The 24,344-nt window shown below is 49.0% G+C and overlaps 2 protein-coding genes across 2 annotated transcripts; one reads left to right on the top strand and one right to left on the bottom strand.

Moving 5' to 3' along the window:
- Positions 1–164: 164 nt before the first annotated feature.
- RPS6KB1 (ribosomal protein S6 kinase B1) lies at positions 165–12,465 on the bottom strand. The gene is made up of 15 exons (XM_027903301.1): positions 12,332–12,465; positions 9,219–9,268; positions 8,419–8,539; positions 8,015–8,083; positions 7,464–7,611; positions 6,858–6,915; positions 5,947–6,047; positions 5,504–5,594; positions 5,207–5,297; positions 4,808–4,915; positions 4,449–4,511; positions 3,634–3,711; positions 2,282–2,389; positions 1,692–1,804; positions 165–405 (listed from the first exon to the last, which is right to left on the bottom strand). The coding sequence occupies exons 1-15, from the start codon at positions 12,401–12,403 to the stop codon at positions 168–170; spliced, it is 1,509 nt and encodes a 502-aa protein (XP_027759102.1). The 5' UTR covers positions 12,404–12,465; the 3' UTR covers positions 165–167.
- A 535-nt stretch (positions 12,466–13,000) lies between these two features.
- On the top strand, positions 13,001–19,145 carry TUBD1 (tubulin delta 1). Its single transcript, XM_027903342.1, has 9 exons — positions 13,001–13,251; positions 13,889–14,076; positions 14,582–14,729; positions 15,279–15,495; positions 16,012–16,243; positions 16,946–17,110; positions 17,754–17,894; positions 18,060–18,243; positions 18,814–19,145. The coding sequence occupies exons 2-9, from the start codon at positions 13,902–13,904 to the stop codon at positions 18,914–18,916; spliced, it is 1,365 nt and encodes a 454-aa protein (XP_027759143.1). The 5' UTR covers positions 13,001–13,251; positions 13,889–13,901; the 3' UTR covers positions 18,917–19,145.
- Positions 19,146–24,344: the final 5,199 nt, after the last annotated feature.

Below are 24,344 nucleotides of genomic sequence, written 5' to 3'. Positions count from 1 at the left end.
TATGCACCATTGATTCGACAGGAAAAAAAAAAAAAAATTAAAAAAAAAAAAAAAGGAAGAAGAAGAAGAAAAATCCGTTCGTTTTTGTTGTTGTTGTTTTTTTTTTCCTTTGCTTTGCGAGTGTCTCTGTGCAAGGACTGACTGTGATGACGTCACTGGCGGGGCTGTCATAGGTTCATGCGCAGGTGCTCGGGCCGTTTGGAGATCATGGGGAACGCCTGCTTCTTGTAGGGCCCCGAGTTGGGCTGCCGGATGGGCAGCGGCGCCGACGCCTCCCCGCACACCGACACGTCCATCTGCTCGATGCCGCCGCTCTCCAGGGGGTACTCCACGGCGGGCTGGCTGTTGGACGTGCCTGCTGAAGCGCCTCGGCCCCAGAACTCTCCCGGGGAAAACTTGACAGGGCTTGGGAGACAAGAGAACACAGGGATCAGAGTGTGTGGGGGGGGGGGCAGAACCAAGGGGTGTGCTGAGTCGTGGGATCAGGATTGACAGGGTGGGAAGAAATCTGAGATCATCACGTGCAAGCCTCAATCCAACCCCACTGTGGTTACCAGCTCACGGCACTGATGCCACATCCAGGCTGTCCCTAAACACCTCCAGGGACGGTGAATCCACCCCACTCCCTCTCTGGGCAGCCCATTCCAATTCCACTCTCTCTGTAAAGATCTTCTTTCTAATATCCAACCTAAACCTCTCCTTGCCCTCCCGTCCTCCTGCTGATTGCCTGACCCCCACCTGGTCCAGCCTCCCCTCAGGGAGTTGGGGAGAGTGATGAGGTCACCCCTGAGCCTCCTCTCAATGCCTGCTGAGGAGCATTTTTAATCCTTCCTTCCACTTCCAGAGGTTTGAGGGATTTTCCATGGGTAGCTTCCACCACTGTCTCTTGTGCAGTACCTTTCTATCAGCTGAGGATGTATTTCTAAGTGACTGCAGAATCAGTGAAAGGCTTATCAGGAAGGAAAAAAAACCCACTAATTTTTGCTCAATCATAAACCCACTAATTTTGCTAAGCTTGGGGGGAGGAGGCTAACTAGTTAATTAATACCTAATTATTCAAGAAATAATAATTAATCATAAATAACTGCTGATTTTGGCATTGCAATGGGCTGCCCAGGGAGGTGGTGGATTCTCCATCCCTGGAGGTGTTTAGGAGGAGATTGGATGTGGCACTGAGTGCCACGGCCTGTAACTGTGGTGGTAGTGGATTAAAGGTTGGACTTGATGATCTCAGAGGTCCTTTCCAACCCATCTGATTCTATAATTCTATGATTCTATAACCATCTTTTCTGGTTGGTTCTTTGTTAGTACCGAGATATTGCTGAGTCCTTCCAAGCTGCAACTCTGAGCAGAGAGCCCTGACTGCACTGACACGATTCCTCCTGGACTAACGTGGTTCTTTAGCAGCACGAAGCTCTTGGGATGTTCTCAAACAGTTCCAGAGGGCTGGTGAACCAAAGTCACTGGAATGAGGCTGTATCAGCACTGAAAAGCAGCACATCAGTGCTTCCCGTGCTGCCAACCCCCCCGGATCTGTCTTTAATAACGTGGTTTGTGGAACAGGATCCATCCTGTAACTCAAATGGAAGTGCTGGGCTGGCAGGCAAGGCTGCATTTTTAATTTCCACTTGGCCAAAGGTGTGTTACAAAACAAGGAAAGAAGGAAAAAAGAAGGGATAAAAGACAGGTACCTGACTGGGGTCCTTGGGCTGCCGATGAACCTGCGAGGGGAGCGGATTTTTGGTTCAAAAGAAAATTTCTCTTTTACGCTTTCAAGTACAGATGGAGCCACGTAGGTGAAACCCTGCAAGGCAGCAAGGGAGGCAACATTCACACTGGGCATCGCTGCAGTGAGCACATGAGAACCCCACCACGATGAGGGAATTACAAAGGAGGGGTAAGGGCAGACTGCTGGGAATTCAGGGAGCTGCCAGGCTGATGCTCCCATCAGATCCCACAGGCACACTCAGCCTGATTAACTGTGCTCTGTAAATGGATGTTGTCCTCTCTGCATGACCCAAGGCCAGGGTTCAGGATGCAGCTCTGCTCAGAACCCTACAGGCCACAGAGGAGGCCCCACTTGCTGATTGGGGTACCAAGGAAACATCAGCAACATCAAAGTGTCCTCCAAGCTCCTCAGCATCTCCAGCCTGGCACAGAGTTCGTGTCCAGCCATCAGAGTTTGCTTCAGGCAGCAGGTGGGATTCAGGAGAATGGATTGAGCTGCAGTGCCCACCCTGTTCCCAGCCAGAACCTCCCTCTCCAACCATTCCCCACTCACCAGAAAGACCTGGTTGGCACTTTCACTGAGAGTTGAGTCATCTGGGCTATCAACAGGTGTCTGACGTGTAAACTTTGAATCAAACTGGCTCACATCCTCTTCAGATTGCTTTGCAAAAACAAAATGGTTAAGGGTTTATATTACAGATATCAACCAGTGCAGCCTCTGGATGGAGTTCATTCCATAGGTTTTTGGCAGAGCTGTGCTGGAGGAAAACCCTGGAGTGGTGTCGGAATCCTGTCGCTGCCAGTGGGAGGTCACTATGGGCACTGACACTGAGAAATAAAGGCAAGGGGGAGGGGCAAAAATTATGGATCAAAAAGGAACACAAATTAAAAAGATGCCTTTAAAAAAAAAAAATCTCAAATCACAAACAGAAGCTTTTAGAATGACAACGCCACTTTCTTGCCAAGTTCAGCCCTCGTCACAACCACAACAGTTGCAACTCTCAGAATGTGGAACCTCTCCAGATAATTTAATCCCATTTTTGCAGATACAGAAGTGTGAGGGATGGAGGACAACTCTGGAATAAGTGACTGTGAAGAATATTGTTTAATTTGGCCACAGAACAACAGTAACTCCAGGTTCCCTCCTCTCACTGTTTGTGGAAAGGCAATGGATTCATTTGTGGACCCTCATGCAACCGTGGAAGCACCTGCTCTGTACAAGTAACTTTCATAACATTGCTAATAACAAAAAGACCCCAAACCACCTTCAGTAATTCATTCAGAAATAGCAGACTTGAGGCCTTCCTGAATTTCATTCCCAAGGGTGAAGGGAAAAAGGTCTGCTGGACATCAGTGATGCCTGAGCCAGTTTAAAGGGAGATTTTTAGCAGTTGGGAACTGTGGGGGTGATAAAACCCACTGCTGCTGTAGCTGACTGTACCCAGAGGAAAATCAGACATCAAAATTTGAGATAATGGGATAATAAGAGATTGGTTCATCACATGACTGGTTTGAGGTAGCTCATCACATTTGGGGTAAGCTCTAACTGCTGCCCAGAATGCACAAGAGGCACTGTAAATATTGATAACCAAACCCAGAAATGCTTCATTAGGTGATTTCATTGACTTGTGCTTAGCAGCTCTTACTCATTTTAGTTGAACCTAAGGCCTGACTCACTGCAGAGGGTTGAGAAGCAGATTCAGAGTGAGCTGCTTAGCTGAGTCTGTTTAACCTCCAGGTGAGGAGCAGGAGGAATCCAAAACAAAGCAGATTCAGCCTCTCTGAATCTGTCACCCAAGCTGTACCCCAAGTGCCAGGAATCAGTGGCACTCCAGTCTGCAATCCCACATCAAGGCCTCTCCTAAAGGCACACAGGGAGTGCCTCCCAGCACTCCCAGTACATACCAATAAGGGTTTAAAAGGAGGTTCCACCTTCCGTGCCAACAGCTCGTCCCAGTTGATGTGTCTGAAGAAGGGGTGAGCCTGCAGGGGTTACAAGAGCGCAGTCAGCACCTCCCCTGGGGCACAAACCACCCCAATTAACCACTAACAGGGGCTTCTCACACCCTTTCCCTGCTGGCTTTCCTTCCAAAATCCCAATTGGCTTCAGTGCAATCAGTTCTACATCCGAGGAGCTGAGAATTGATACCACTCCTCCCAGGGGGACAACTCTCCCTGCAATGTTTTCCTTGAAAGGGTTAGAAAAAGCCAGTTCACACACAAAACACCTCAGCTTTTAAAGGCAGATACCTAAAAACCACGACAAAACATCGTATTAATGCCCAGTTATCAGAACTGGGAAATAAGGAACTCTCTAATATGCTGTTAATGGCACCAAAAAAAACAAAACTCAAGCTGGAAGCAACAGGGACTAAACCTCTGCCTTGGTTTTTAACTTTTCCCTTGGAATAGCTGCACTAATGCAAGGGCTGGCAGGGTTTTCACCTGGGCTGCGCAATTAGCAGTGGACAACTGGTAGGAAAGATCTGCTGGAAGACAGAGCTGAAGAACAGAAGTTATCTTCCAAATCTCCAGTTATCCAGACAGCTGCTCTTGGGCAGCTTCCAAGCTTTCAGATTGGGATCAGCTGTCACACCTGGCAGCCTTTCTGCTCCTTCCCCTTCCAGACAGACAGAAACTCTCCTGCCCTGATGGACCCTCAGAGCTGTTTTCTTCTCAGGGAGGTGAATTTAAGAGTTCTTGAGCGCAGTGCAAGTTACCTGAACTTCTCCAGCATCTCCAGGACCAGCTCCTAGACGTGAGGCAGCGTTTCTTTTTAGCAGCTTCATGAGAAACAACAACATCCAGAAAAGCAGAATTAGTTGTGCTGTCCTGACTGGACCAGCCCTGACAGGACTGATCACTCGAGTGAGCACTGCAGGATGCAGAGAGGCTGATCAGAAAATCTGCATTTGTTAGAAAACGGCTGGATTTTCAAGGAACATCCCTTCCTGCACCACACACCACCAAAGTGAGTGATTTAGTGATAAATCAGGCTGGGACTGAGCAGCCACGGTGGTGTCACTGTGGTTTTTATTTACTCCATAATGTACAGGACTGACAGGCATAAAAACTGTACCTTTTTAAGCAGATCTCTGGCTTCTTGTGTGAGGTAGGGAGGCAAGTTGAGTTTACACTTGAGGATCTTGTCAATTGTTTTCTTTCTGTTCTCCCCAGTGAAAGGAGGCTGGAAAGCACCATTGGAAGGGGAGGAAAAACAGGACTTGTTCAGGTCTCTTATTTGTGCACACACAACTCACTTCAGTCATTTACAAAGCAGGAGAAATTACCGCAAACAGGACTCGAAAATCACTCTTTGGATAAAAGCAGCTCAAGACTGCAGTGAACACAACTTATTTCTTATTTGCAGTCTGCTTTATATCTAAATTATTTGTACTGCTACATGCATCTGAGTGAGGATATAGGGAACTACAACAGCTACAGAGGGAAATACATGCAATTATAACTGTGCACCTACTGCTCCAGTCAGCATGTCATACATTAATGCCCCCAGACTCCACCAGTCCACAGCACGGTTATGCCCACTCCTCATCAGGATTTCAGGGGCCCTGTGAGCAGAAAAAATTGAAAATGTGAAGGTGTTTTAACAACTCAATGCCAATTCTGACTCCCAGTTTTCAAGTAAACCCACACTGAGCAAGGAAAGTTTTCCTAAGTGGCTGAACTCGTGAACCATCAGTTTAAAAAAAGGGTAAAATTCAGGCATTACCCCCAGGGCAGAGTAATAACTTTTGTATTTCATCATGCAGCTCACATGTATTCAATTGTTCCACAGAATGTGTGTGTGACTGTCCCATCGTGGATAGATTCTTTACACAATCCGAAGTCAGTCAGTTTGACGTGACCTGAAATGAAAATACAGAAAATATCAGAATTCTGACACCTCTGTAAGGAACATTAAAAAGCAGAAAATTCAGCGTGGGTCTGTAATAGCTCTGAGCTGCTTCCAGATATTTTCAATGGTCTGACAAAGCAATGAAGTCATAAAACAGAACGAGGTAATCCCACAAAGATAAAAACTAAACGTTGCCGCTTGAAGAGAAACAAGACAAACCACCAGAACTCACTCACAGGCAGACAAATGTAGTTAAACACAGAGATTTAACCTAAGAAAGCGGGCTACTGAATTTCACTTAAGAGTGGTGACCATTTGCATTTCCAAATGCCTGTCAGGCTGACTCAGGGCTGCATTTCTACCTTGGTGGTTGAGCATGATGTTCTCTGGCTTCAGATCCCGGTAGATGATTCCTTTTTGATGCAAGTGCCCCAGTGCCATCGAGATTTCTGCCAAGTAGAAGCTGAAAGGGAAACATGTGCCACAAAATTAGACACATTCAGTCATGCAAAGCAGCTGGAGAAGTGTTCTGTACCCAGCAGCAGTTCCTTGAAAGCAGTCTGGGAGAGAAGGAATGAGAAACAATGATGCCTTTGAGGCTGGTTTGTCTAAAAGTCACCCAGGAACCACAAAATGACACATTAGCATTGGGTTTACCTGCTCAGGAGGCACCTTAGAATGAATCTGTTGGGAGGAATCTGAATCTTGAACCATTTTTAGTGGTTCAAATGTGTTTAACCACACCCAGATGGCAAAGCTGAGAAGAAATCATGAAGCAGCAGCAGCAGCAAGAGTCCCACGTGGACATCAGAGCATTCCCAGGGCATTGGCCATGGAAGAACAGCTGCACTCAGTGCAAAGCCTGCTCAGTAAGAGATAATTCCAGCTTGTCTATCTGTAAGGTATCACTGCTCCAAAGTATTTTCCTCCTGCATTAATAATTATCACTTAACACAGCCACTGCAGTGACTTGGGGGCTCTGGAGCCAGCTGGGGAAAGGGGTTGTGGATCCACAACAAACAGAACTGCATTCCCAGCAAATCATTCCCAGCACCCAGAACACCTCCTTGAGCACAGCCCTGTGGAAAACACCCCCAGTGGGCCCCTCCTGTGTGGAAAGAGTGGAATTAGAGCAGCACAGACACCCTCCCCAAACCCACTGAGCTGCTCCTTTCATCAGCTGGAAATGACTGACTACTTACAGAGAGTTTAAGCACTTGGAAAAAAAACCCAAAAAAACAACCTATTAATTTACAAAAATAGCTTCACTTACCAAGCTGTGTCTTCCATAAATATCCCTTCTCTCTCTAACTGCATAAATAGTTCTCCTCCTGTCACGAGAAAAAAACAGATTATACTGAGTGAAAGTATCATTTTCTGTCAGCCAAAAGTCTGTTTTCTAGGAAAAATACAAGCAACAGGTATTTTTTCCTGCTGTACAACATGTTTCACCCAAAAACCCTCAGTCACTATTCTGCTACTCTCAAAATTCCAGCAACTTAAAGAAATGCTGGGAAAAAAAAGGAGCATTTCTGTCTCTGGTTTTTGTTGGTACAGCTTTGAGAAAACTGTTTCTCATCTGTGATTGTCTCCTTACCCCTGAAATAAAGGGAATAATTTCTCGTGTCATGAAGAACCTGCAGGAACTAAACCCTCAGAGACTCTTTGACTGCACCCAATCTTAGTGCAACACACAAAAATGCCAAGTTTCCTTGAATTATAAAGTTTATTTTTGTTGTTTTTGGTGTTTTTAATACTGAGCTGCTTCCCATTTTAAGACACCAAGCCAATTGTGAACTGGCCTTTTACTCCTGGGGTGAGAAACCCAATTTCTTGGTGGTGTAGAACCCCAGCAGGTGACACAATTTCTAATACTGACCACTGAGATACTCAAGGATGAGGTAGAGTTTTCCACCAGTCTGAAAGGCGTAAATTAAGTCTACGATGAAGGGATGTTTCACTTCCTCCAGGATATTCCTCTCTGCTTTCGTGTGAGCCGTGTCCTTGGCATTCCTTACAATCATTGCCTGTGGAAAGCAGGGACAGGTGAGCACCAGAACATGTTAAACCAGGCAGATTTTATACAGAGTTCAATTCTGAGTTTATTAAACCACCACTCTATGTATGAGTCAGTAACAGCACAAAAAAATAAAGTCACCACAGCCTAAGTCTTTATTTCATAGAATTACACAGTAATTTAGGTTGGAAGGGACCTCCTGACCCATTTAAATGAGCTGCTAAGAACTACCCAGACAGAAAAATTCCAAGTTTAATTCGAATCTCAACCCTACCTGGGTATCAACTGTACGTATACTAAAATCTAGAACTTATTTTTAGGTATAATAAATCACCAGAGAATTGTAAAAGCTGAATGGAAGGACAGGCTGTTTAAAGACTCAGGTACCAGTGAAATGTGAACGTCCAGGTTACCTTTTTCAGAACCTTCATGGCAAATATTTTCCCGGTGTTTGCTCCGGTCACTTTCCGTACTTGGAACACCTGAACAACGACACAAAGGCAATCAGATGTTACAACTGCATCGAGCTGGAAACGAGAGTTCTGCCAAACAGAGGTGAGGTGACCCACAAACCACACGGCTGCCTGAAGGGGCAGAGCTGGTGGGGGGACCCAGAAGCAGTTTGGGACAATTCCTGGCTGCCAGAGCTGCTCCGCCAGGAACTCTGTCCCACCACCCCAACCATGGGGGTGCCCCCTGGCACAATGAACTCTGCAGGAAGCAGGTTGGGAAGGCCAGAGCTTGCCCAGGGCAGCAGAGAGCCCTGTGCCAGGCCCTGGGTTTGGAGCTGCAGGGAGGCAGCAGGAATCACTCTCACCTTGCCGTAGCCGCCCTTGCCCAGCACGCGCAGCAACTCGAAGCACTCGGGACGGATCTTCTCGGGGCCCCTGTTCACGCTGGTCTCTGAGATCTCAAACTTCTCACAATGCTCCATGCCCCTGCAGAGAAAAAAAACAGGGATATGAGCCTGCCTGACAGCCCTGAAGGAGCACTGAAAGGAAGCAAGTGGCTCTGGGGCAAGCCTGACCAAGGAAGGGCTCCCCGGAGAACCCTCAGCACCAGGAATGTTGTTTAGGAAAGAAATCTCATCCGCAAAGCTCCAAGTGTCAACCTGCATATTTTGGGGGGTTAGAGGATCAAGATCTCCTTCAAATCCCTGCATTTCAATGCACAGAGTTAAGTCTGGCAGATCAAAGCCTCGCACTGACTCAGACACCTCTTCGAGACCTCGAGGGAACACGAGGCTCTGAGGGGGATGATTAAGGGTCAGCTCACACTCAGCAGCCCCAGCAGTCCTGGGGAGACCCCCAGAACACAGACACCTGGCAGGAAAAGCTGTGAGATGCCACAGAAGTCTGATCCAGAATTTAAGGACGCTTCTCAATTGTGTTGCAGCTCTGCCAAAGTTTAACAGGAGCAAGGTTTCACCAGGATTTTGCTATTATTATTATTATTATTTCAAGATACAATTCATAAATTGGAACGTGAGGCAAAAGTGAAATGTCCAGAAATGACACAAAGCTGAGCCAGAGTGACAACATTTTCTAGTTGCTTTAATAATGGGACAAAATGAGAAGTTATGGGTATGATAAAGGGTATTTTCCAGCAGCAACTTACAGGTCATATTGGCCAACTCCTCCATGGTCCATGCTCTCACTTAACTGACCCTGGGGATGGGAGGGGGAGAAGGAAGATTAATTAGAAAAAAAATTAAAAAATCATTACAAAGAAATGCCCTGCTGTGTCTTAGAGCTTCTTACATTAAAAAGAAATACATGTCATTTTAAGTTAGGTAATTAAACAAGTCTAAAGGTCGGGGATAACAAATTCTCAGCAGAAGATAAAAAAAACCCACAAAATTCTGGGCAAGGCTTGCAGTGCTTGCACCTGTCTGAGCCAGAGAGAAGCCCTGCCTTACCTGGCTGTGCTGTTACCCAGGCACAAATTCACAGCCCCAGGGCAATTTGAAAAGCATTCAGATAGGGCATTTTTCTTTGTAGTTGCTCTGACATGTGGATTTGAAAGCCCTATTACAGCACTATGCAAATCAGAACAAGATGATGGGAACAGAGCAAATAATACACAGAGGAGGTTTTATTATTCTACATTGAGAATAATTCAAAATAGAATTATATTCTATATTAAAGCTCAACTTTACTCTGATGCTGAACACCTCTCCTGACCAACCATCACCCCACAGATTAATCCATGGAAATATTACTAAAGGAAACTTCAGGCACCTCAGCCTCAGAACCAGCCACCAGCGAGGAACGGGGGTTAATTCTGAAGAGACATTTCCTTCAGAGAATTTTCAACCTGATCCCTCCTGCAAGATAACACTTCCCTCTCACTGGGGCTCTGCGAGGCCAGAGAAGTGCAGAGCAAGCAGACAGCTGGAATGAATGCACATGGAATTCCATGGGCCAGCTTCGAGGGAGCTTAACTACACCCCACAACTGTGATTTTTGAAAGTATGGACAAAATAAAAATGACAACGGCAAGGAGAGAAACTGAGCGACCTGTGAAATGCAGACAAACAGAAGGGAAAGAAAAACCACTGAGAGCTGCAAAAAGCAGCCCAAGGAGAGCATTGCAAATCTTATCTAAGTGAGAAAAACACTGACCAAAGAAAACCAGCAATTTTCAGCAGCTTCCAGACCATTTAAACGTTCAAGTTTACAGAGGTCGGTTCATTTAGGGTGGGTTTAAAGGGGGATTTAACCCCTCCAAGCACCACAGGCACTGAGGGAGGCCCAAAGCTCAGGTTTGATTCCAGCTCCTGGCATTTACTAAAACACAGCTTATTGACTTGTTTCCCAAAAACCCACTGAGGCTGCCCTTGACCCCACTCCTGAGGCCAACAACTGAATTTAAAAAACAAACAACTCCACAAACACAGAGAATAAACAGCCAGCGTGTTCCCAGAGCAACCCCTGCAGTTACCCAACGCTTCTGGAAAAGTTTCCCTGAGCTGCTCCTGCTCCTGTGAACTCTGGGTTTCATTCCCAGTGTTAACTCGGCCAAAATTCACTTTGGGGACCGTTCTGCTGTGTCAGGGTTTGTTCTCCTTCCACTCCTTCAGTCTTATCCTCACAAACACAAACAGTGGGGCTGGGTGGTTTTTCACACCACAATAATTAGTGCAAACAACCACAGGGCTTTTGAGGAAAGGCTGCATTTAACAATCCTTTGGGTTTTCCAGGATGGCTGCGCCTGTTCCAACCCACAGCTCGTGTGTCTGGGCTCCCCCCGAGGCTTTGGGAGGTACCAGAGGTGAGACAACACGGTCCTGACTTCCCACCTCAATCCCACTTTAATGATCTCAACGGCAACATCCTCCTGATCCTCGCAGGACACACACAGAGATAACTTCCACTGAAACATCCTTCCCTCCACACATTCCTGGGGCTGCCCTTCTTCCCTGCTCCGACATTCCCTGATTCCCAGCTGCTTCACTCCCAGTTCTCCCTCTCCTTTATCTGTTTGCAAAGGGCACCTGAGAAGCAGCTGAGGTTGCCAACACCCATTTGTTGCTGCTCCACAAAAAAAACTTCTGTCACAGCAACGTTTTTAAATCCACAATAAGCAGTGAATGGTTTGATTGTTCCCCGGGGCTGAATTATTGGAACAGGAGACAGAACAAACTCAACTTTGCTGCCTCCCCCTCAGAACCTGCTCCTGGCAGCGTTAACTGTCTGATGCAACTACGGGGGGGAGGGGGGGGGTTAAGCCAAGGGTTTTATTGATTATTGAGGTGACAAACTGAGCTTCTCCCCGCAGGTCGAGGAGCTTTCAGTTGTCAAAAAACATCCTACAGTTTATATGGAATAGGGGAAGGGAGCAGCTGGTGGTGTCCTGGAGGGAAGGACCTGAGGGGAGTCCACAGGAGAGGTGGAGAGGAACTTTATACAAGAGTGACAGGACAAGAGGGATGGCTTCCCGCTGCCAGAGGGCAGGGATAGATGGGATAGTGGGATGAATCCTTCCCTGGGAGAGTGGGAAGGCCCTGGCACAGGTTGCCCAGAGAAGCTGTGGCTGCCCCATCCCTGGAAGTGTCCAAGGCCAGGATGGAGCAACCTGGGATAGTGGAAGGTGTCCCTGCCCATGGTAGGGGTGGAACTGGATGAGCTTTAAGGTCCCTTCCAACCCAAACCATTCCACGATCTCAAGGACTCGAAGGATGCCATCAGGTGTTTAAACAGCAGAAAATAAATGCAGTAGCAGTTTAAACAACACCAAACGTTTAAAAAATTTTAAAAAAGCAACAGCACCGCCAGAAAAAAATATGAAGAGACACCGCAACAACCCTGCCCCAGCGCCGCGGCAGAGCCCGGACGGACACCCCGAACCGCCAAGTGCTCCACAGAGCCCGGCACACCGACACCCCCCGGCACACCGACACCCCCCGGCACACCGACACCCTCCGGCTCGCCCACCGCGCCGCTTCAAACCCGCGCCTTCAGCTTGGCCGCCGGAGCGGCGAGTGTGGAGCGAGCCGCGCTCCGGCCCCGTCGCCCGGGCGGGTGCCGGCAGAGCCAGGGAGAGACCCCGCGATGCCGGTACCCAACTCCCCCGGGGCACAGCTCTGCCGGGGCCGGATGGGGCGGCGCGGGAGGTTCGGGCTCTCCCCGGACGCCTCAGCGCGGCCCCCGCGGCGCCTCCCGCGCCCGCCCGCCCGCCCTCCCTCCCTCTCTTCCCAGGCCCCGCGGCCTCCGCGCTGCCGCTCTCACCCCTTCCTCCAGCTCCTCGTCCGAGCCCGCGTCCTCGGGCTGGTCCAGGTCGATGTCGAACACGCCCGCCATGGCTGTGTGGTGGCTCGGCCGGGGCGCGGGCCCAGGGCCGCCTCATGGGCCGGGCCCCCGCAGCGCCGCCATCACCGGCTGCGCGCCCGCAGCGCGCCTGCGCGCCCGCCCCGCCCGCACGGCCCCGCCACCGAGCAGGCGCGGAGGAGCCGCGGCGGGCGGAGCGTGCGCGCTGAGCGGGGGGAGGCCGCAGGGGAGCGGCGCTGCCAGGACACAGCGCTGCGCGTGCGCAGAGCGGGAACTTCGGAGGAGAGACCGCGAGCAGGGTGAGGGGGAGAGAGGAGCGTGAGGGGAGAGGGAGCGGGGTGGGATGGGGGAGAATGGGGTGGGATTGGGGAGAAAGGAGCGCTGAGGGAGCGGGATCGAGATGGGATCAGGATCGGGACCAAGATCAGGATCGGGACCAGGATCAGGGTCGGGACCAAGATCAGGATCGGGACCAAGATCAGGATCGGGACCAGGATCAGGGTCGGGACCAAGATTAGGACCGGGATGTGATCGGGATCAAGATCTGGTCTGGGATGGGATCGGGACCGGGATGGGATCGGGACGCCGGCAGAGGGTCCGCCGGGCCGGGCAGGGCTCGAGGGAGGGCTCGGGGCTAACATGGCGGCGGTTCTGAGGGGGAGCCCTGAGGGGGAGCCCTGAGGGGGCTCTGCGGGCACGGCCACCCGGAGAGACTGGCGGTGTCGCACAGGTTGGACACGAGCCTTTCCTGAGGAGGAGAATTCACGTGTTTGTTTATTCTCGGTCTCGCAGCAACGCTGGAATCGCGCCCCGCGAGCCAAATCCGCACAAACCTGCCGGCAGAAGGCGGCACAGGCACCGGCAGCATCCAGGGAATGCTGGTACGGGAATGCTGCGGCACAGCTGGGGTGGGAATGGAGAACTGCAGCCCGGAGTTTTAAAAAAACAAACTGGCCTTGTTTCTGTGCGTAGAAAAGCGAGAAAGCAGAGCTGCTGTAAAATGCTGAGTGGGGAAAAATGTCAAAACGCGCCGGTGAAAAGCTTTGCTCTGCGTGCTGGAAGCAAGGGGAATGCTCCAGGGAATCCTTTTGTCACCTCAGCAGGCTCTGGCATCAGGCCTGGAGCAGAACAGGGCTGGAAATCAGCCACAATTTTGAACAGGCTCAACGTTTCTAGGGGCACGTGGCGCTTTCTTATTGTGCTTTTACATCCTAATCATTTGTTTCTATCCTGCCCTACTGAGCAAAAGTTAGAAAACAAACAATTTCCTTGCTGCGTGGCTGGTTCCAGCTCCCTCCAGATGCAAAGCAGCAGTTACCAGTTTGATTCCCTGCAAAGTGCCATCCCTCTCTCCTGGCGCTCAGCAGGAGGTGCAGCCAGGCAGCTTTTCCCCAGAAACAGCCACTGGCTGTGGTATAACCACCCTCAAAAAACGGCAAAGCTGATCAGAAACTTACCAGAACTGCTTTTCCCCCCCTATCTTTTCCACAGTTACTAAAGACATCATCTCTCTTTCAGGCTTGAATCGAGGATGTCAATTGTCACTGTCCAGCTGGGGCAGTGTGGGAACCAGATTGGCCACGAGGTGTTCCACTCCCTGTGCAGTGACATCCACGGCACTCACGGGCTGTGCTCCAGGGAGGAGAACCAATCCTACCAGGATGCCTGCAAGGAGAGGTTTTTCTGGGAGGAGGAGAAATCTGGAGGTACATCTTTAAAAGGGCTTTTATTTATTTTTTTTCCCCCCACACACGGGGTCTGTTTTCAGGACACAGGAATAAAACAGGTGGTTTTTTTTTTTACCTTCAGTCTGGAAGGACTGTCCCAACTGGAAGCACAATCGCTGCAGTGAAGGGGCTGAGAAGACAAAGGCAGTTTCCCAGCAGCACAGCTGGAAACAAAACATAACCTTTCCTTCCAAACCATCTGCATTTCCTGCTGTAGATGGGTCACACCACAGAGTAGGACCCAGAGCATCCAAATTTGACGTTGTCAAACACGTGAAGGGGTTTCTTTCCTGAAAGATCTCGTGGTGTCTGGAGTTCAGATTTGTCTTTGGCACAGTTTATGGGCATTGCCAGATCCTTTCTGTGCCTGTCCCATTAGTGGCTGGGAGGAATGTCACCTGGGACATGGCACCCATCCAAATCCACCCATTTTACAGGAATGTGGAGGCACATTAATCTTAATTCTTCTTTTCCTCCTCTCCAGTGCCCGTGGCCCGAGCTGTGCTGGTGGACATGGAGCCCAAAGTCATCAGCCAAACCTTATCCATGGCTGCCAGGTCTGGCTGCTGGAAATACAACCACCAGTCCCACTTCTGCCAGAAGCAAGGCTCTGGGAACAACTGGGCCAACGGGTATGGAGAGCTGCTCCAGGCTTCCCAAAAAACTGTGGAGGATGAGGGGCTGCTCACACTCTCTAGGAGTGCAGCTGAGTAGGGAAGAGGATTTATGTGTAAGTTAAAGTAGAAATATGTAGATAGTAGTGAAATTTTTGAACTGATTTTTGCAAGATGAAAGTGGTGTTTGAATCCCAGAATGGTTTGGGTTGGAAGGGACTTGGAAGCTCATCCGGTTCCAACCCCAACACTTCCCACTATCCCACGTTGCTCCAACCTGGCCTTGGGCACTTGCAGGGATTCCAGGGGCAGCCACAGCTTCCCTGGGCACCCTGTGCCAGGGCCTCCCTCACTTGCAGTGCAGTCAGGACATTTTGGGATTGAGGGAATGTGTTTAAGGATAGAAAACAATAAGGACAGTTTATAAACAGCCGTTTTGCAAAATAAACACCACAGCCAAGGATTGTTTAGTGCAGATAGAATGGGTGACAGTGCAAGCTCATAGAAATAATGATAAAACCTGCCTAACGGATAGCTTCATCTTCCTGCTCTCCTGTTGCTCCACAGGTACTCTGTGCACGGGCCCAGGCACAAGGAATCAATAATGGATCTGGTGCAGAAGGAAGCAGAGAGGTGTGACCGCCTGGGAGGATTTGTCACCACCATGAGCATGGCTGGGGGCACAGGCTCAGGCCTGGGAGCCTTTGTGACCCAGTGCTTGAGAGATGCTTTTCCAGCCTCTTTCATACTAAACCACGTCATCTGGCCCTTTGGCACCGGTGAGGTGACTGTCACACTGCCTTTTTATCTATAGTTTGTAGAGAATTTATGAGTTTATAAACACTGCTTGCTTGAAAAGAAAATATCTACAACAGAAATGAGCTAGAAAATAAATACATTTTACTATTACAAAGTTCACAGGACTAAATAAGGCAGCTAAAGGATTGTTTGCCTGATATTCGGTACGTGTAATTTCACCAAAACAAATTGTGCACAGTTAAAGTGCTGAAGTGGTGCCGTTTCACAAGCACCAGAAATCTCCTGCTAGGATCTTATCTCAGCAGTACAATCAGTTCCCAGGTAGATGTTGTTCCAGCGTGTTTGCATGGAGAGAGATGGATAACCTGATTTTCACGGGTCCTGCCCTCTTTCCCTGGAAAAGCTCTGAGCTGCTGACCTCATTCTGCACTTCCCAAAGCTCAGCTGAGGAAACAGCAGCAGCCAGAGGATGATGAACTCGAGAGGGGTTAAGTTTGACTCTCATGTGTGTGGGGCTTGTTGTTTGTTTGTTTGTTCCCAGGTCATCGTCCAGAACTACAACAGCGTTCTGACCCTGTCCCATCTGTACCGCTCAGCAGACGCCCTCCTGGTCCACCAGAACGACGTGATCCACAAGATCTGCGCCCAGCTGATGAACATCAGGCACATCTCCTTCAGGGACGTGAACCAGGTCATTGCACACCAGCTGGGCAGCGTGTTCCAGCCCGCCCACAGCGCCCAGGGGGGCCCAGGCTACAGCAGGAACCCCCTAGGTACTCACACACCTCTCTCTGGGCAGCTCAGGGGGCACTTCCACTTCTTCAGTCTCCTTACTCGAGTATTTGGGTACATCCCAAGTTTTCAGGCAGGAAAAGTGAAGGAAAAGACAAATTTAGAAGTTCAGTCCACTCCCAGTGTTGTAGCAGAGCCCACAGATAATCCCCCCAGCTTCTGCTTTCATTCTTCACCAGAAGAACCCCGTTTCTCCTTTTTCAAGTGGTTGCAGACATTTTGGTACCTATTTACATTGCAGAGGAGACTTGTGCAGGACGGTGCTTTTGGGCTGAGTTTCACATTTCACTTTGGGCCAGGAACTTGTGTGAACTGGAACAAACTGAAGGTGTTGTGTTTTGCTGGGGCAGCAAACGGGTGAGCAGGCAAACTGGGAGCAACAGGCTGGCCTTTATACCCTCAAGGAACTAGAGAAAGTTACCCAATATTGCTTGTAAAATGAAAGCTTTTCACTCCTGGCTGTCAATCTCTGTAGCAGTGCACAGGGCCCTGCAGATTGTGAGCAGTGAGACACTGTAAAATCAGAACTATTAATGTGTAGAACTCAGTAACACACAGCAAGCTTGCAATGCTTTGTCTGAAACTGCTAAATCTTTGCAACATTCCTCCCTCTCTCCTCCTGTTTTAGCCACCCCTGTGCAGGTGTTTTTGGTCAAACGTGAGCAGCTGATTTCTTCTTCCAGGAGACTTGATGGAGACCTTGGTCCCACACCCCGAATTCAAGATGTTGGGTCTCCGGAACATCCCTCAGATTGCTGAGAGCTCCCTCCCCTACAGCACCTTCAGCTGGCCTGGGCTCATCAAACATCTGAGGCAGATGCTGATTGCTAATGCCCAGATGGAGGAAGGTACAGAGCATTCCCTGCCCTCCCCTCGCTCTTCCAGCAGTTATCTGTACAGGTGGAACAAAGCTGGTGGTTTGGTGCAGCTCCCTTCAGTCACTGCAGAGCCCTCAGCAGGACTTGCCTCCTGCTGCTCCTTGACCCATCCCCTCAGCTTGCTCCTGCTTTTGCTTCCAGACACCTCAGTTAATGACAACCACTGAAAACTCACAGACCAAACCAACAGTCTGGGGCAGTGCACTCAATTTACATCATTCATTTGGGTAGGGAGCTCTGTGTTTTCTTTTGACACCCTCTAGTCACAAAAATCCTGCTCAGCTCGCTCTCTATCATTTACGTGGGGAATCCAGTTGTAGCTCCCAGGAATGCAGGGAATGGGCTGGCAAGTGCTTTGTATACAAACAGGTATCATTTCCTCTGGTAGACAAGTGACTACCAGGAAAACACTGCTGGGTTAGCACTGCTTTCCCCTGGGAATTGTGTCATTGCTGCTTAATTAACCTGCAGCAGCTACGGACTCCAGTATGCTCTCACTTTGGGGCACAGTGACAGTTCCCATCTGCCTCTTCAGCCTGTCCAAATCCACATTTCACAAACCATCAACTGTCTTTTCTCTCTTTTTTTTTTTTTTTTTGCCAAAATCTCACAGGTATTGACTGGCAAGTCCGACCACCTCCTGCAGGCTCCTCCACCCCCTCCAGCCACTCCACCAAGAGGCCACTGCACTTCAACACTTCCATTGCCAACCTGGTTATCCTGAGAGGAAAAGATGTGCACAGTGTGGACTTGGGTGAGGGGGAAAAGCCCCAAACCTTGGGGGTTCTTGTTTCACATCTCTCTGCTTTCTTTCCCAAAAAAACCCCAAGGCCCCTGTTTGGTTCCCAAGGTCAATATTCCCTCTAGAAACAGTTCAGTGTCCAAGGCCAGGTTGTCCAATTTCTTATCTCTGCTCCAGGGAGTTTCCAAGATCCCTCCCTGTACACATCATGGCTAAACCCTCGGGATGCTTGGAATGCCTGGAGAACACCGAGGGCATTCAACAAGTATGAAAAGTCTGCCTCCCTGGTCAGCAACAGCCAGTTCCTGCTCAGACCTCTGGACAGCATTGTGGGAAAAGCTTGGAATATGTTTGCTTCCAGGTAAGTGAGAAGAGTCGTGCTGAGGCTTCACTAACCACTGCCAGTACCTTCAGTGGGAGAGAAATCACTGTAAGGCAGTGAGACCACACATTGCAGTGCTCTCGTTTTCCCAGTCCCCAAAACTCCCCCAGATTTAGTGCATTCCAGTTTGGCCATCCTAAAAACACCACAACAGCTCTTACTGATGGTTTAGTTTCCATCTATGTGTGCAGAGATGCTGCCCAGGCCTGTGAAAACTTCCTGGCTCAGCAGCACTGAGGGGATTGCTGTGTTTGTCAAGGCTCCCGTGCCATTCACCACTTCCCCTTCCACTTCCCACTTAGCCCAGGATTTTTAGCTGCAGTTCCGTTCCCTCAACCAATACACAGATATAAAAACTATTAGGAACAAGTCAGGACTTCCTGATCAGTAGGAATTAATTACAAAGTGAGTTCAAGGGAGCACAGAAAAAACAAAACAAAACAAAAACCCCAGCACAGTTATTGGGTGGAAAGCAGTCCTGATTTGGGGGTTCCCCAGTAAATATCCAATCTGTGATTCCCACTGTCTGACCCCTCCTTCCCCACACAGAGCTTACATTCACCAGTACACCAAGTTTGGAATTGAAGAGGAGGATTTCCTGGACAGCTTCACAACCCTGGAACAAGTTATCTCCAGCTACACCACCCTTTGATTTGATTTCTTTTACATGGTCAGAAGTAGAGCTTTGCTGAAAGAACCCAGCACTGAAGAAACCTTCCCTCAGCTTCCTGAAGTGTGGAAATTACTGGGCTGGAGCTGGTTTTCAGTCTTGAAAGCAGAATGAGTGTGTGTGTGTGTGTGTGTGCTGAACCTGAGCTGAATATATTTATATGGGCAGGTATTATTATTTAATATATCTAATAAATACCTATTTTTCAATAAGTTTGCTATGTACTGGAGCTACATCTTTGAACATAATTTTTGGCACTTTAACATAAACTCTCATGGATTCCCATTTAAACATATTTGGGGGGAGGTGGCTGCTAGATTTCAAATAGAACAGGACATAGCAATACCAAAATTTAATAACATTTTTAAATCCCAAAAGGCAATTCCAAGAATTGTCAGGTTTTTTTGCACAGATTTTACCACCACCACAAGGTGGTGCCCTGGAAGCTGCAGCAGCCTGGAAGGAGGAAGGGATTGAATCCCTTGGGAAGGCACACACTGAATGCTTATAAAATAAAAGAGTCCAGAGTTAAGGATTATGTTGTAACACCAACTTATCCTCCCATAGAAATAATCCCACAGGCCAAAAAGAGTTCAAAAACCAAAATCAGTCTCAAGCACTTTCCCCTTGCCAAATTCCCCATTTCAAGGTGTCCTTTAGGCACTTTTTAGTGCCCTTTTAAGGCACCAAAAACCCCTTTTAGGTTTTCAGTGCCATTTCAGGCCAGGCCTTGGGAGCTTTTTAACTAAAAGGTGGCAGCTCAGAGCTGGGCACTGCTCTGGTCCAAAGGGATTTTTTGGGGGGGAGGGGGGGATGTTTTTATCCCTTTCAACCCAATTGAGTGATTTGGGTGTTTTCACAGCAGAAACTGGAGGAGAGATTGCACGAGCTGAGACAAAACAGCACAGGCACCTGCAGGAACAGAGGGGCAGGAGAGGAGACCCCTCCCTGGTGCTTCCAGCAGATCCCAGATGGATCAGGAACCTCTGGAAAAACAGCCAAGCCCCAGCAATGGCCACTCTCCCTCCTGTCCCACTGAACAGGTAAATGAGCTTTTCAATGCCCTGAGAAACAAGGGGGCAAAGGGTTATTGATTGAGCAGCACAATAACCCCTTTATTGCAGGAATAACCTCTTATCTCCATGGATTTATCATGGTGAGCAGGAAGCAAAGGCAGCAGGTGCTCAGTGCACCCCTGGGTGCTCACTTATGGCTCAGGGCATTTCCAGGGAATTTATTTGAGGTTTTTTTTTTGTTTGTTTGTTTTGTTTAAGTTTGATGTGGCAGAATTTGTGCCATAACAAGAAACACACCACACACAACCCCAAAGCAAAAATGAAGATTTCCTTATTTGCCACAGGAAAAGAGAGAGAGAAAAGGTTCTGCAGCTCCCAGACACAGCCAGGCCAGCAGGGTCATCCCTGCTTATCAGGGGTTGCTCTGGAAGGACGTGCTCACAGTCAGGATTCAGGGAGAACACTCCTCATTCCATGTGAAAACAACGTGTTTTTAAAGCAGCAACGGGAGATCACAACCAGCAGCCCAAGTTTGACAACACAGGTTCCTCAAAACTATTTTAAATTAAGAAGAGCTGAAACCAAAAGTTGTATTAACTGTTCTAATCCCTCCATTGCTCTGCAAGAGGCTGACAGGAGCTGCTTTAGGCATCTCCAGGCTTCTTCCTGTGAGTGTTTTCCACTGCTGATCTCAGTCCTGAAATTCTCACAGCCTTTCCCAAACCCAGCCTTCAGTTTTTGATCTAGGACAGGATTCCTCTGTTGCTTTGTTGTGTTTTTTTTTTCCCCAGGATGTGCAGAGGGTCAGAGTGGCAGGAAGTGAATAGCTGGTATCAAATATTCATAATTTACACTTCCACTGGAAGGTGGAGCAGCGCTCCTCTGTTTTATTGATCAGATGAATCATGGGACAGGGCTTTTATTCCCTCAGCAATTAAAGTTAATGAGGTGGATCAAAGGTCAGCACGAGCCAGTGGCTCAGTGACAGGAACAACAGAATCAGTGGCCTTGACCTTGCTGGGTTTCAGTCCCCCCCAGGATGTCCCTAAAGCTGGAACAATGTCCCAAACCTCAGCATTGTTGTGGGCAGGGACAGGTGCAGCTCACTGGGAAGCTGATTCAAGGACTCCCAACTGCAGAAGGCATTTCATCAACAGGAGAACCTTTTATTTGGCCACAAAAATAAAAAATAAAAAAAAACCCCAAGCAAATCAAACTCACAAAAAAAAAAATTCCAACCCAGAAACGAAACTCTGCAACGACCTAAAATACTTTAAACACAACAAGTGGCAAGTGACAGTAGTTAATGTATTTATAGACACAATTTCTTTGGATATAAGCAGATATTGGTGCTTTTAAGGTCAGACTCGCTTGCCAGTACAGGAAGGAAAGAACTGGGGGGAAATATGTAAAGGAAAAAAAAAAAAAAAATCTGTGGTTCCCACAGCAACCAGGAATTTATCAATCTGAAAGCAGGAAGTGATATTCAGATTAGCAGCTGATACACTACTGAGGAAAATTAAGGTACAAAAGGATGAATAATTCACTTCCTTCTGCATTTGCTAAGAAATTTAGTCTAGATAAATATTATGAAGTGAGAGACTAAACATCCAAAAGGAAACAGTGGCAGATGAAGGAGGGTGAGTTTTGCTGGACACACTTTAGGAGCTGCCCAGGAGTCATCAGGGAAGTGATTCATGGCTCAGATTTAGCACAAAAAGCTTCCAAAAGGAACTGAGCTGCTGCCTTTCCTCCCCTGCTTCCAAGGGCAGCCCAGACACAGCTTCAAACACCCCAGCAGCGAATTCCAGCTTCCTGCTCCTGCCCCTGCTTCCTCCCCAGCTCTGCCCATGCTGCACTTACACCAGAAAACAGAAAAACACCAAAAAGAGGGTGCCAAAATCCCTGTTTTAAATGTAAGAGTAGCAGGACTGTTAAAGGCAGGAATTTGGCAACCAGCAGATTAATATCCAATTGGATGTTTCTCCCAAGAGGAAAGCTTCCATTCCCTCCCTGCCAGCCCCTCACTCAGGGGTTCACCTTATATTCCCCTAAAAAGATCTACTCAGGCTTCTCCCCAGACCCAAAATATTCTGATATAAAAGCAGATCCAAACCTGGGCTGTGCTGGCAAAGGAGAGCTCGTCCTTGGGGTCCTCCAGCTGAACAAAACTTCACTCAGCAAGCCTGGACTTATCCAAAAATCCTGGAGCAAGGGCAGAGAGAGCTCCAGGAAGGCCCAGGGGAGGAGACATCAGGGACAGTTTTAGCCAAGGGCTCTCAGGCCCTTCCAAACAACACTTAACCCCTTCCTTATCCTCGGGATTGGGAGGATCTGTCACAGCTGGGATCTGTTGCCAAAGGACAGGGATTATTTCACCCCTGTCAGCAGCACCTGCCTCTTCCTGGGCAGCCCCAGGGGTTCAGTTCCTGCCCAGTGGGTTTGCCACAGGGTGATTAAAACAGGGCTGGGGAGAAGTGAAGGGAGGCATCAGCACCAAACCCTGCAGCAGAGATCCTACCTGGGGCATTTCTTTGGCATCCATCACCCTGAGCTCCACTGAACACCATCTTCAGGCATCCCCAAAAGTGTCTCCCTGGCTGCTCCCCACCCAGGCCCTGCCACAGCACCCAGGGGTGCTCATCACTGGGTGTCCCTGGAGCTCAGCCAGGCTGAGGGCAGACCCACGAGTGCAGGAGTGTGAGAGATGGAATCTGCTGTTGTGAAAATATCCCGAATATTCCAGCTCCCCCAGCAAACAGCTGCAGCAGGAGGCACGGAGGGCAGGGTGGTTCCTGAGCAGCCCAGAGAGGCTTTGTGGAAATGGCAGCGTTTGTACAATGCTGTAAATCTAAATGTGTGTTTTCTCTCCAGTTTTCAGGAAAATGCTGAGCACACAAACCTGCTTTTTCAGTCACCAGATGGAAAGGGCAGTGTCAGGAAAGCCCCAGTCCCTCAAAATTCCATTTCTGCACTGAAGTGTGAGCTTTGAACAAGGTATTTGTGTGTTTGAATCAGCAGCAGCTTCTGCAAGAGAAATGCCAGATTATTTCCTGAGGGTGTAGGGAGAACAGAGGCACCACGAGGTCACCTCACCTGGACAGGACAAACTTAGGGCATCTCCTGGGAATTCCCTACAGGTTGGGCCAGGCAGAGCTGACACCTTCCTGTGGAAAGGCTTTGGGCCTGGGAAATGCCCCAGATCAGCTGGTCCCAAGTGAGGGAGGAGGTGACATTCCATGGCTAATAATAATAATAATAATCATCCCCCTCTCAGCACATGCTAAAGCAAACTAACCCCAAGCTTGGCCCTTCCACTTGGCACCTTTGTTTTACACCACCAGCAGCGAATGAGCTGAACCACCTCAACACCCCCTTCCTTTCAAATCCAGCACAGGGCCACAGTGAGATTTTTTTTTTGACCGAAATACCCTTTTTTTCTGAATTCCTGACACACTGCTGGGCTCTTTGCTGTTTGCTTGTACCTGGGAGGTGACATAACAGCAGAAAGTCTCTGCCTTTGAGCTCCTTCCTCTGCTGCCAAGAGCCCCGGGCTGTTCAGCCTCTCCCTTCACACCCTGCCAGGGCATTGTTTGGCTGCCCCTCCTGAGAGCAGATGGATGCATCAGTAAGCAAGTGAAATGGGTAAGGAAATAAATGCCAGCCTTTCGTGCCCTCTGTTAGGCACCTGAATTGGGGGAGTGACAGCAGGCTCGAAGAGTTTCTCACCGTAATCCCTCTAAAAAGGAGTTTGCCAGAGCACAGGCAAATATTGACCTTCGGTCTCTGAGGGCATCAGGGGGTGTTCCATGGGAAGGAATTGCTTCAATCCCTGTTTCCTGAGCTTACAGGAACCCAGGTGGCTCCAGCACTGACCCCTCACCTGCCCAGCTCCCCCCAGAGCCCACAGCCCAGCGGGATTCCCTCCCACTCCCACCCAGCTTTTAAACCGAATTGTAAAGCTCAGAAGAGCCATTCCAATGCCTTACCTGTAATAAATTCAGCCTTTTTAACTGATTACAAAGTGTGTTTTAACCCCGTGCTTCAAAGAACACCCCCAGCCCCCACTCCTCTTTCCACCTGCCATCAGTCTGGCTCACTAATATTTATATTTGTGCTCGATAATCAGGGACACACCCCCGGGGTTTGTGCCTGCAGTGACACCGGGACCAATCAAGCCCTGAAACCCCAAGGCACAGCAGGGAAGGATGTGGAGCAGCACTAAACCCCTGTCAGGTGGGAATGACAAGTGTCTTTTAGCAGAACAGGCTGCTGGGGGGGGGTCCAGAGGGAGCTGCTTGAGCAGGAACACAGCGGGACACTGGGATGGAGGGAAGGAGCTGCACAGACAGGGAAAGCAGGAGCTTTCCTGACTGTTTTCCAGCCTGGAACTG

This window comes from Empidonax traillii, unplaced genomic scaffold, assembly GCF_003031625.1.
Source record: "Empidonax traillii isolate 1590-97213 ecotype Southwest subspecies unplaced genomic scaffold, ASM303162v1 scaffold957:size654520, whole genome shotgun sequence".
Lineage (NCBI taxonomy): Eukaryota > Metazoa > Chordata > Aves > Passeriformes > Tyrannidae > Empidonax > Empidonax traillii.
Note: the sequence above shows the minus strand (reverse complement) of the source record. Positions and strands in the feature narration are given on the sequence as shown.